The sequence below is a fragment of the Acartia tonsa genome, chromosome 8, assembly GCF_053477335.1.
Source record: "Acartia tonsa isolate MP-2025a chromosome 8, ASM5347733v1, whole genome shotgun sequence".
In the NCBI taxonomy this organism is placed as follows: domain Eukaryota; kingdom Metazoa; phylum Arthropoda; class Copepoda; order Calanoida; family Acartiidae; genus Acartia; species Acartia tonsa.
Genome location: NC_137267.1, coordinates 30,695,018 through 30,709,093, shown reverse-complemented (window position 1 = coordinate 30,709,093; position 14,076 = coordinate 30,695,018). Strand labels below are relative to the sequence as shown.

At 29.5% G+C, this 14,076-nt stretch overlaps 1 protein-coding gene across 1 annotated transcript; it reads left to right on the top strand.

The window, feature by feature from the left end:
* The first annotated feature begins 483 nt into the window (after nucleotides 1–483).
* LOC145326481 (band 7 protein AGAP004871-like) lies at nucleotides 484–10,741 on the top strand. The gene is made up of 12 exons (XM_080169849.1): nucleotides 484–520; nucleotides 1,744–1,823; nucleotides 2,495–2,587; nucleotides 5,136–5,245; nucleotides 5,476–5,575; nucleotides 6,549–6,628; nucleotides 7,595–7,673; nucleotides 7,930–7,988; nucleotides 8,330–8,396; nucleotides 8,813–8,904; nucleotides 9,771–9,864; nucleotides 10,201–10,741. Exons 2-12 carry the CDS (start codon nucleotides 1,749–1,751, stop codon nucleotides 10,276–10,278), a joined length of 927 nt encoding a protein of 308 aa, XP_080025975.1. The 5' UTR covers nucleotides 484–520; nucleotides 1,744–1,748; the 3' UTR covers nucleotides 10,279–10,741.
* Nucleotides 10,742–14,076: the final 3,335 nt, after the last annotated feature.

Sequence of the window (14,076 nt, the reverse complement as noted above, 5' to 3'; positions counted from 1 at the left end):
CCTCCCCCTTGGTCTTTTAGGGTTTATGATACAAGAATGCCTGTATACAATTTGGAATAGCCAAGACTTGATAACAAAGATTTTTCTAGCAGCTCTAAAAAAGACATATTTTTCTCCTTTTCTCTTACGTTTAGGTTTTGGCTATTTCTTATTATTTGTAAGCATTCTTATACCGATTGTAACGATGTACGAATAGAAAGTTTAAAGACAGCCGTGGTTAAGTTGGATTCAGCAACATTTTATAGAAAATAATGTCAGATCTGTGTAAATGTAATAAGAAAAAAAAACTTTCTTGTATGTTGTATTTATATAAAAACATTAAAACTTTCGCTAAGAATATTAAAAACTTTCTGTAATTAAATTATGATAATATTTCAAGGAAAATGTAAGAAAATTACTTATTAAAAATATGTTTATCATTTAGATTTACTCATACAATTTCAAAATTATTGTAATGTTGGAAAATGTCTCTTTTTCAGAAAAAATGAAATATTGGATTTTTTTTTCATCATAAAAATAGGTATGTTATTTTTTTTATTTAGCATTATTGTACAATAAATTGTATCAGTGTATTTTTCTGTAATCTACGGACAGACGCACATTTAGAACTAATGAGTAGTTTCGCTACTAATAAAACACATGAAATAAATAAGGACGAATATAAGACAGGTTTACATACATCAATAGAAATACATCCCTTATAGTTATATATATTTGGTGAATTCTAAGAGACATGTATTAAATATTTACTGTTTAATAATATTTCAAATTCAAGTAAAAACTCAAACTTGAACTCTAATTACATTTATTTTAGTTATAGAATTTGTATTCTAAGTAGGTATATTACTAGATTTGCAGAAGTTGACTAAAAAACAAGAATTATAAAAATTCAATACTACTAAAGCTAAAGAAACTATTTGAACACTAGCCGTAAATCGTAGATCCACCGCTAACCCAAAGTCGTAATTTACCTAAGAATGGAAAAAAAAATTGATGAAGGGTAATAGAAATCTGAAAATAAAAATGACGCAAATGAGTACAAATGATACGCCAATTTTGATCACAATTCTCACGTTTATCTAAAAATGCAACATATAATAATAGCTATTAAAACAATTTTCAAGCATAACTTTTGTCTTATTAGGATAACAATTAAATAAGAAAAATATTTTTACCATATGCAATTCGTGATCAAACACCTAATTGAAAAAAAATGCAAGACATAGCTTTTATTTTAAGAAAGACTAGGGGCAACGAACGCCCCCTAGAAGCCTAAGGTGGGAGGGGGATAAGTCAATCGCCCTTCTACTTTTTAATTTGAGTTTTAATAAGAAATATTTTTTTAAAAATGGGGGGGGGGTATTTAAATTGGGAGGGTGGAGATACGCTCTACCAAAGTAGTTAAAAATCTTCCCTGTACCTAAAAAATAGGCTTAATTGCAAAGGAAAACCAAACAGATGTTATTTAAAAAAAAAAACTTTATAAAAAAAAATTGGCGCATATGTATAAACACCCATGTGTTGTCACAAATTACGCATTTTTAGGGAAAGAAAAAAGAGGGCGAGGGGAACAGGTTTGAAGACATCCGAGAATAGTTATGATCGAGATCTTCCTTCATCAAAAAATTACCCATTAAATATGGGGTGGGGTGTACATTAGTGATGTTTGTTTTTGGGGGAATATTACCAATATGAATACATATTACGTTTAATAATATAATTATATTCAATGATTTTGTTAAGAAAATATGAATATCAGCAGCTCTGTAACTCTGGATCCTGGTTTAAAGAAACATTATAACATCAATCAATATGAAGTGGAGGTAATTTGGGGATTTTCCAACAAAATGCCTGTTCGAGCACTGAACTCTCCCCATTTTTTTTTAATTTATTGAAAATATTTTTATTTCATGTCAGGTCAGGTTATATCATATTTAGCACAGGGTAACCCCTCAGGATTATGGCCCTTTGCAGGGGTTAGGCATAGGAAAAAAAATTCCCTTCTCCATGCTTATTTTTAATTTATTTAAAATTAGGGTTTGGGGTTCCGTGCTCTGTAGGCATTATTCTTTAACTGACTGAAAAGATGTTTTTAGCTCCTGTTATAGATAGGTGTCTGACATTTCTCCTAGGACAAATTATCATCTACTCTGCTAATCACATTTATAAATCTTTTAGTAAGTTGTTTTAATTAATGAGCTTCGCTAGGTATGGATGTTGCTATTCTTGATTTAGTTTCGTTATGTATTAATATACTTATCTTCCATTTCTATTCAATATATCTAAAATATTGATGAATAGAAACACTAAGAAGTTTATTTACAAAAGAAATAAAAGTTTTCTTGTAAAAAGTAAGAAATCCTCTTCAAACTTTAATTAGAGTGCTGGACTTTATTTGTATAGTTGTTGTTGTTTGTCATTTCAAATGTCACAAGTTTTTACCAAAATAAATTGCATCTGTCACTTATAGTGACCTACCTCAATTTTATTTCAGGAAAAGCCATCGTACTGTTCAAAATTTATCATCTTCCTATCATTGGTCATAACTTTCCTTACTCTACCCATCTCCATATGGTTTTCTTTTAAGGTAATTTTTTAGATAATAAATACCAAGGGAGGGAGGGGACATTGAACTGTAAAGTAAACTAGTACCCATAGTTTTATAATCTAATTCATTTACCGGTTGGCTTTAAAACTTTGGGTACCTTTTTCAAATTTTAATCAGCTAGTTCAAACTAGAAGTGTCAAAACATTTGAATCAATTTAATTTTTTAAAAATATTTTGTGGGTATTAATCGATTTATTATATCAAAAAAATAATGAAAGAAGAGTTGCCGTTTCAGAAACTTTTTTTTTAGCTTAAAAGCGTAAATTTTCCTTCAGCTTTTAATTGACTTAAGCGATGCGTAAAATATGACAAAACCTCACAAAACAGCGTTGCTCATACATTTGTATTGTTTATATATTTCATTTCCTCTGAAAATAATTTTTTATGATTGACTCCAAATAAGATCAACTATATAAATAAACAAAATAATACATGGGTGACAACTTCCATTAAAGCGTAGCTCTAAAATCAGACGGTAGGACAAACTAACATTAACACTCGAAGGAAGCCAGAAAATAATAAGCAGAAAGTTTTTTATAAGTCTAAACAACATAACCTATAAATTTGTTGCAAAATTGCAATAATACAGGATACTGTTTATTTATGAACATACTTACACTTTCAATACTTGATTATAAAGACCATTTGCTTATAATATTTTGCCTTCCTATTTGTTTTACCCACTAGAGGTTTTATAACCTCACTGGCAAATCAAAGTGCACGCCACTGATTTATTATAATAGCAATTGGAATCTTTAAGATAAAAAGCTACAATCAAATATAGTTTTCCTGTACTAAAGTTTATAAAGTTAAAGAGAGCAATTTACTTTCAGATTGAAAGGAAATTGTTTTGCAATTTTCCTTTAGTTTTCGACATTTTTTATTTAGATAAATACATTTATATTACAGGGTGTTTCAATAGAAATGTCTTTTTTAAAATCTTAATTAGGCAAAGAAAATAAAACAATTATGTAAAATGGTTTATATATTTGGAAAACATATTGTGGGACATTTATGTTTCAAATATTTAAAAATGGTTATTTCAACAAATTATGCCCTAAAAACCGGTTTTTTCCTAAGGCCTTTTTTCGAAGATTTATGGATTTAAAGGTTGTGCAAAAAATGTGCACATTTTTAAAATTCAAATTGCGCGGCTTGTGTTAATAGTATAAAAACGTTATACATACCGTTAGAATCGTCATAAGCTCTAGTTTTTCGATATATAAGAACAATTCCTGTGCTGCGTATAGTATAGGAGCTACGTGGTAAAATGTTACAACTTACTTAAAACTTTTTAATCTTTTTCTCACATTTTTCAACGTAGCTCCTAAAGTACAAATTGCACAAAAACGGTACTTATATTTTCACAAACTAGAGCATATGACGGTTCTAATGATATGCGTAACATTTTTCTACTATTAATGCAAGCTGCGCAATTTGAATTTTAAAAGTGTGCTTTTTTTTTGCACAACTTTTATATCCATAAATCTTTGAAAAAAGGCCTTTGGAAAAAACCGGTTTTTAGGGCATATTTTGTTGAAATAACCATTTTTAAATATTTGAAACATAAATGTCCAACAATATGTTTTCCAAATATATAAACCATTTTACATAATTGTTTTATATTCTATGCCTAATTAAGATTTTAAAAAAGACATTTCTATTGATACACCCAGTAATTCAATATATTTCGAAGATTTTTTTTGTTTATCTTGGTAAAATCACCCAACCTCGCAATTAATACTTTTCTTGAAAAGTAGGATTTTTTTTTCAGGAAAATATGACATCGACTTTAAAACATTGAATTATTTTCTTTACTGATAACAATTAATAAATACATTGCCTTACAGATTGAGTTATGGGCAGATGTTTAGTTATCACACACTAAAAAAATGAAAATATAGATTGAGAGTATGCGGTAAATCATAGAAAATTTAGGAACCTTTATAAAAAAAAATAAGTATTTGTCTATTGAACTATAACCGACTGACTGAGCAAATAAAGTATGTTTTTTTGGTAAAGGAAATCTTCAGTAACAATATCACCTTTCTTAAAAAGCTGCTGTAAAATTAAAAATTTCCATAGTAATACTAAAGGACTGACAGACGCACGGACTTATTAAATAAATTATAGATTAACTATAGAGTAACTATAAATTCTTACAATTATAGAGTAACTATAGAGTAATTATAAATTATTACAATTATAGAGTAACTATAAAGTAATTATAAATTATTACAATTATAGAGTAACTATAGAGTAATTATAAATTATTACAATTATAGAGTAACTATAGAGTAATTATAAATTATTACAATTATAGAGTAACTTCGATACTAAAAATCATTTTTGTGAGGAGAAATATGCACACATTCATTCAATCTGGGCTCGGCAACCGTCCATTAATAGGATTATAAAAAGTCCTTTCTTGACGCTTTAAAAGCGGATCGCAACGGCTGAAGTCCGGTTACGACTTGTTGTAGAAACCACGGCTCAATTCGACTGTGACTCATTGAGTTTTATTTAGGTTGTACAAGAATATGAAAGAGCGGTGATATTTCGGCTGGGTAGATTAAAATCTCGGAAACCCAAGGGTCCTGGAATGTTCTTTATAATCCCCTTCATAGACACGTACAGGTATCTAGTAGTAGTGGAAATAACATTTTCATTATGATCAACGATATGCCAATGCACAGACTAAATTACCAATGGTAGGCCATAATACATTTTAATTGACCAACGTCATTTTTTATAGGCACTATAAAAGCTTCTGAATTTACCTGTAAGCATCCAGTATATAATTTACTTGATCAATCAGTCCTGTTTTTTGTTGCCTAGATGATTAAATATGTTATTATCCTTATAAGGAGTGTAGATTTACGTACCCGTGCCTTCAACGTACCCCCACAAGAAATATTAACAAAAGATAGCGTGACAGTTGCCGTAGATGCTGTAGTCTATTTTCAGGTATTTATCCTTTTTAATTCATAAAAACCAAGATGTCTAGATCAATCAGAACTATACTATTAGATGTACAAATGCCGTTTAACCCTTACCGATCGGAGAGGGGGGGGGGATATGCTACATATATATTTTCTATATATTAGCCCATAATATAGCTAAGCCTAGCCTTGATTTTGACCGATTTCAGGTGAATTTTCGGCTATTTCCGGCCTATTACGGCCGCTCTACAGCTGTTTTAATATTTAGTTTAATATTTAGCGTATGGCCGCTAAAAAGCGGCTAAAGAGCTATCTGGCAAATATGACTAGAAATAGATATTTTTGTTATGAAAAATGAAAGCTCCACCTAAAATTTGGCCGCTCTACAGTTGTTTTAATATATAGCAGCTGGCCGCTAAAAAGCGGCTAGGACGCAGTCTGACAGCCATGACTAGTAAAAGTAAATTTCATTTCCTTTAAAATGCACATGAACAACCAGAAAAAAAAAATGTAACAGGAGCTGAGATAGGGGGCATAATTTACCTCCCCCCCCTCCCCCCCCCCGATCTATTAAGGTGCAAATTGGGACCAGATCTGTAAGGGTTAAATATTTTTATTTAACCATCTTGTTCTATTATTACTGTTGCCTATATTTATAAAACTTTATCTAATAATTTATCGACATTCTAACAATCCTTACATAATGTAAACTCTGTCTTTAGTTTCAGGAATATAAATACTATGTATATAATGTCTAATTTTTCAATTCAATTTTGGAATAAATTTTAAATAAGAGAGATAAGTTTACACGTTTTCTTTGCTTCCCTTTACCCAATATAATCTAACCAGATCTTTAAATACTATTACAGGAAATATCTCCCCCCCCCCCCTCTCCCCACCCTCACCTCATATTTTGAATTTGTTTGCTGTGCTCGACTTGGCACGTTGAGGAAAAAACACCAAATGACTTGATGTTATAACCTACCTATCACTTTTAGGTATCCAATCCTTTGACAGCAGTTTGTAATAATGAGAACTATGCTAGATCTACAAAGCTTCTTTCAGCCACTGCATTGAGGTAAATGTCTAAAACAGTATTGCCCTGAAACCCTATTTTGTTGGAAATTAAATTATCCGCGAAAACCTTTCTATGATACGATGCGATAAATAACCATCCTCGGCAGCCGTATTTTGAACTTACTGTAAATAATTTCCTTTCCCTCAAAAAGATTAGGTTTAGAATGTTATATTTGGTAAATTGTAGACTCGCTGGGTTAGTGTTTACCGTATTTTTTAAGAATAACGAAAAACTCCATTATTTTAAATTTATTTTAAAAAGGTGGTGCTATTTGTGTTTGTTTTCCATTAATTAGGAAAAATTAGCATCAGAATCCAATTCTTTTTTTGTAATTTAAAATCAAAATATATTGATCTTTAATTTAAAGTACAATTTAAAATTCTAAAAAAAAGAACAGCATAATGATTAAAGTTTATAAATAGATATTTTATTCTACTAATTGGTAGAAAATTAAGAATTTGCAAAGTAAAATATTAAAGTAACGAGATTTTAGTTATCAAATTTAGTTAGAATTAAATTAGATATGAACTTTGAACAAAAATTTTCTTTTATTTGCAGTTTTAGTTTTCAACTATTCTAAAAATAGAAACATTCAAATATCCCTAAACTGTCCATAGTCATAAAAAGCATTAATCCTCTTAAACAAAGATGATAACTTTTTTAAAAGCAAAGCTTAACAATCAGACACTCATAACTAAAAATGAATATGCACTTCTAATATTAAAGAAAATTAATTTTCGTTAAAGCCAAGTGATAAGCTGTCTAAAATTGATTTCCTGGCAATATAGATTTTATTTACATTGTAACGTCAGGTCCGACACCTATGGATAGCTTAGGGAATCAATATTTCTGTAAAGCATCCGGAGTATTAGGTAAGGTAACATACAAAAGACAATTAACCTTTTGATTGCACTACTCTTGTCTGGAAATCCTTACTGTGTGTTGTAATGAGTTGTTTTGTTTTAGGAATGTTCTTGGTATCTATATTCTATCAGATATCCTATCAAACAGAGAGGTTATAGCTGAAAGTATGCATAAAACATTGGTAAGTTTACAATCTTAAAATATCTTTATAATAAAATTATCTGAATTTTTGTGTGTCTGTACCAAAGGATCTCCCTTACCGCAGAACTGATATGGCTTTCCTTTACAGTGTAGCTGCTCAAAGTTCCTGAAAGGATTTATAACTATTTTGAGGGATGGTACCACTTTTAACTTTGTTTTTTCTGTATCTTATGTCCAAAAAAAAGAAAGTAAGCTCACGAAAAAGCAAGAAAGTAATCAAAATTATTTCTTTCTAGGTTGAAGTTACAGAACCCTGGGGAGTACATGTTGAAAGGGTGGAAATAAAAGATGTCAGGTTAGCGTTAGACTTTTGCTAGTTTTGGGTTTCCTATAAGGTTCTCATATATAGGGCTAGGAATAAACCAAAGGATGACATTAGATATTTTGGTATGATCTTAATCTACAAGTAAAAATCTTAGATAAAAAGAGTTATTTAAAATCTTGCAAATATTAGCAGATTATAGGATATAAAACAACCAATTTTTATATGACAGATCTTTCGGTAAGCGACTGTTTTTTAGCCATGACATTCTAGTTCTATAAGTTGAACTTCTTATTTCTTTTGTATAATCGCCGTTCAAAAATCGAAGCTTGTTAACGTGAAATTTTTTTACAGAATTATTTTTGTAATTGTAGGTTACCAATTCAGTTACAAAGAGCAATGGCTGCTGAGGCCGAAGCCACTAGGGATGCCAGAGCTAAGGTATGTAGATAACCATCTATGAGGAAAGAGAAACTGTCCCAATTTTGTATATCTTTTGCGGAACAAGTTCCAATTACGTCATATTTTTCTTTCCCGAAAAAGAGAAGGGGGAAAGAAAAAAAGGGAAGGGGGGGGAAAAGAGATGGGAGAAAAGGGGGTTTTCCCCATCTCTTTTGAAGAGATTTTCTTCCCCCCCTCCCTTTTTCGGGAAAGAAAAATATGACGTAATTGGAACTTGTTCCGCAAAAGATATACAAAATTGGGAGAGTTTCTCTTTCCTCCGGACATACATCAGAATTTCATTTTTTAAATTGGATTAAAATAGGCAGAGAAAAATAAAGAAAGATATTATTGAGGACATGCTATGAATGTATAAAACAAAGTCTGAATGTAAAATGATCATGTTATATGTTAAGGTTATAGCAAGTGATGGAGAATTGAACAGCAGCAAATCTCTAAAAGAAGCGGCTGATGTTATATCCAGCAGCCAAGCCGGATTACAGCTACGGTAGTATTTTATCAGGGAAATAATGAGTTCTTCATTTTAATAAGGAAAATCTTAATTATCTGCCTTTAAAGATTGATGGATGATTATTCTTATGAAGATTCTTCTTACACATGGCAATAATCATTTACTATCTAGCTCATTTATTTCATCCGATCATGCATGATACTATAATGAAGCCAACTTCTTCACGATATTAGAACTTCTCTTCAAGTGGTCGAAGCATCTACTCTTTAACTTTATTGACCGTTCTTTTTTTTCAGTTTTCTTTTCTTCAAAAAACATTTTTGATTGTTTACTCTAATAATGGCTCAATTAAGTAAATTTATTAAAGCGAAGCTTTTCTATAATTAGGGTCGGTCCGTACGTCCGTCACAAACGGATACCTTTTTTGTTAATTTAGGCATGTTATAGTTGTCCTATCGATTTCAAACTTTGCATGGTGATTCCTTTAGTAGTTAGGTACAATCTAGAAAGCGTAGCAACTCTATAATCATAACAAGAATGTCCGTACGTCCATTTTAAACATGTTGATTTTTTTACTTTTTTAACAACAAATTTTAAGTGATCTAATCATCCGATTGATCTGATTTTTGGTATGTTGATTCCTGGGACATCAAAACCACTCTATAATCAAGTCCTAAAGATGTAAGTATGTCCATAAACATTATCCTGTATCAAGCAGTTTTTCAACAAATTTACTTACAATTTTGCTCCGATTCTAATACATTTATATTCTGATTATTCAGTTCTGACACTATACAAGTGTTAATGTCCGTTTGTCCTACCGTTTCAGTGCTTCGCTTTTATGGATGTTGTCATCCTTATTTTATTAAAAACTTGATATGAAATACTTTGTTTAATTGAAGGTACCTGCAATCTTTACACACAATATCAGCAGAGAAAAATTCTACAATCATTTTTCCACTTCCAATGGAATTGTTGGGTGGTTTTACTCACAGGGTAAGCTTCACATTTGTTGTAGTATCCTGTCATAAAAAGAAGTAAGCTGGGTTTTTTTTGTCAGTTGAGGTCTCTCTAACCACCAACAAGTTGAGTCCTAAATTTCAAGTAATTTTAACATTGGTCCCGGGGATGGTATTAGGTTTTTTTTCAATTTGGTAAGGTTTTAGGTTATTTTTCTATTCCCTTCCTTTCGCTTTGAATACATAGCCCCTAGAAGATTGGGGTGCAACAACTATTTAATGTTCTTGTTCTTTAAATAATGAAATAAAATTTATACCCTTTTCTCTCTCTTACAGATACAAATTTATTATTTATGTGATTTTAATATTTTAGGATTTTTCAAGCGCCCGAAGAAGAAAGGGAATCAAGTGTGACAATTGTAAAAAGTACAAAACAGAAGATACCAATTAATATAACTAACTTTTGTTCACAAATAAATACACTAAAAATAGTTTTTATATCTGAATGGCTTTTATACTTTTAGAAGTACCCTTTATTTTTATGACATCTCCTCTTCGCGTTAAGAATATTTATATAACCTTTTTTTTGTCTAAATAAACAATATGATACTTATATACTAACCAAATTCCTGTAAAGATAAGTTTCAAAATAAAATAAAAATGTAAATTCATTATTGTGTGTTAATAAACAAACCTTTGTAAATTCAGTCAAAATTCTTCCCTGTAAAGAATCTTTGGTGCTTTCCCTCAAAGCGAGCACAGATCACCCAAGAGGAGTTTTCTGCCTGACATACTAATTTAGGGAAATCCTCCAAGTACTTTTAAAATCCTGTATGTATAAAATCAATTTACCACCATGAGTTTAACAAATATTTTTTAGAATAATAAAATTAAGAAATTATTCTAAACCAAACAAGAAAATCATCTTTCTTCTATAATTGTGAATGGTTTTATATTTTTGTGATGTTCATGATTAATTTATTATTGATGTTCAATATTCCTTTCATAAATACCTATAAAAAATTAAGAAAAGACAATTTTTATTTCTGTAAAGAAGTAATCAAAAGTTTTGATATTTGATGTTATTGCTTCACCACTAGATAATAAGTCTGTCAGGTTCTCTTCATGCAGACAGACACCCAGTAATCCTACCTCTTTTAATAAAGTAATACTTAAGTTTTTTATATATTGTTTGTCATTTTTTTCATTATTTTAAAAAGATGTAATATTTTGTATAATTTGATAACTTGGCATTATCATAAATAATAAAAAATTATTTCAGTAAAAACTCTTTTTTATGATCTTTTAATGTGGGAAGCTAATGTACAAGTAATGTCTTACTCTGTGATACAACATCAGTAGATGATAAAAGCAATTTGCACCTTAGAAGTAGGAAAGAAATAGAACAAAACACAAAATCCCGGGATCTATTTTATTACATAAAGTAGTAAGCTTTTTTGTCTGCAGTGAAAGATCTCGGTAACCGCTGAAACGATATGGTTCTCCTTTACAATGAAGCTTACCTTAGGTCCTAAGATGGTGGTTTTAGGCTTTTTTATATTTATAAATAAGTCTTGGCATGATATTTCAGCCCTTTCATATACATTGGAATATATAGTCCCTAATTGCAAGGGGCGCAGCCGCTAGTCCTATATAAAGTAGTACTGTTTTATTTGTTTGTTCTTTAAGATCTCGATAACCACTTTGACAATTGAATTGTCAATTTTAATAAAGCTTTCCAAGACAACATTAGAAAAAAAGATAAAATAAATAATCAGGAAACCTCTAAACAATGAAGTATGACCGACAGACTAATGGACCAAGTGAATTGTATAATGAATGAAAGGATAAAGCATCATGTTACACTTTAATTAAATCGTTTTAACTTTCTTGTTTCCTTATCTCATTTCCTTGGGTGGTTATCTTAGACATTTTACTGGAAAATCTTTGATTCATCCTACCAAATTTATTACAACAAGAGAATTTCAATAAAAACAAGGATGACAACATCCATAAAAACGAAGCACTGAAACGGTAGGACAAACGGACATTAATACTTGCATAGTGTCAGAACTGAATAATCATAATATAAATGTATAAGAGTAAAAAGCAAAATTGTGAGTAAATTTGTTGAAAAACTTTGTTGTTAAAAAAGTAAAAAATCAACATGTTTAAAATGGACGTACGGAAATTTTGGTAATGATCATAGAGTTGCTACGCTTTCTAAATCGTACCTAACTACTAAAGGAATCACCATATAAATTTGAAATCGATAGGACAATTCTAACATGCATAAATTAACGAAAAAAGCTATACGTTACGGACGGACGGACCGACCCTAATTATAGAAAGCTTCGGTTTTAAAAAAATACTATCAAAACATATCACAAAATATGGTATGGTTTGATTAAATCTAAGATTACAAAATAAAGAAAAAAAACTTTAAATTGCTATGTATTTATAAATATGTACATGTATATTGAAAATATGATTATTAAGAATGATGAAATACAACAATATAGCAATGAAAATAATTAAGTCAAAACGGCAATAAATAATAATAAATAATGAGAAAGTCTTTTTTACATTTATAACATATATATTTGTACATATATGTATTTAAACAATACTAATCCTATGGAAAAAATACTAAGAAATTGTTTAAAAGTTGTGACTAAAAAGAGAAATATTGAAAGTAAGATGATAAATAATATACAGATAGGTTTTTGAAAACAAGGTTTAAGTTAGGTTTTTTTTAAATTAAGGAACCCATTATTATACTTTTTACTAGTTTGTGTGACCACTATACCCATACTTTCATGCTCTAAGTTCACTAATCAAAACTGTGTTTAAGCAAAAGTACAAACATTTTTAAATAGCAAAAATTGCTAAAAATTGCCTTTTTTGTTGAAAAGCAAAAACAATAACGGAGTTTAAATAATTAATTGTAAATAATAGCATTCTCGGTGTTTTATAAACTTGGCCTTTTGAGCTTTGATTAAAGTTTTCATTTTATTTTTGTAAATTCAGTAATTAGCTAGTTTTAATAATTGGTTTCGTAGGACCATAATCATGATAAAAGGGAAACTTTGGTATAAATAATAAATTAAATTTTGTTGTGCACTGTACCTACACGATTATAGAAATAATATAGAATGGTCAAATCAGGTTACACTTTTTTTTTATCATAAGTATTATTTTGATGTCTAGAAACTGTTTTATGTAAAAAAAATACATTAGAAAAAAGTTTTTTTTATTGAATTTTTTTTATTAAAAATGTAACTTAGTGAGTCAGTTGCTACGAATTTTACTAAAAGTGCTCAAAAGCATAAAAAATAGAATATCTTTAAATCTGTCTTTTGTTTGAGAGAAGATTTTTAAAAAAGTAATTGAAAGTAGATATCAAAATTGTAGTCTATGTCATAGTCTACTCTAATAGAATTCTGATATTTTGATTAGTTTATTTTTTGTTAATGTGTATATTATTTAGTTATAGTTAACCTTCACCATGCTCATACAACAAAGAGTTATATATGCATATTTCTGGTTTTAAAGGAAACCTGCAAGAAATTCACCTCTCATAATTTTGCTTCTAGCTGATGTAATTTAATATTGAAATTTTTATCATGAATACTGAAAAATTTTCATCTAAAAAATATGTCATTTTAAAATGCTTATAACTTTTTGCTATTGGAGCTGAAGGCTTTAAAGTTTGTGTCTACTTGTGAAAGTCTTTCAGCAGTTAAAGCGGTGTATTTTTTTCAAAGCTTCCTTTAATATATCATATACAAAATTCATGAAAATCAAGTATTTAATTTAAATTTTGAAACTTCAGAAATTTAATTATTTTTATACCAATTATCATACCCTATCAAAAATGTTTTAGAAAAAATACAAATAAAAATCCTGTAAGAATAATAAGTATATAAATGACTAAATGCAAAGAACATATAACATGCATTCGTTTTCTCGAATGCCTCAAGAATTGATTGCAAGGTTATTATTTTCTTTCATTAAAATAATCCTAATTTTGTACTAATTTTGGGGCTTTAATGGAAGGGGGGGAGGGGGTCAATCTCACCTACCCAAAAAAACTAACATGGTACATAACATACCTCAGTTACCTATAGAAAAGTGGAAATGGCCAAATTTCTTTCTAAAACAACATCCATAAGTAGCAAAATCGGATATATGTTATCCTGGAGTTATGAAGCAGAGCTGGATCTTTAAATCATTTTAGTAGTGAGCC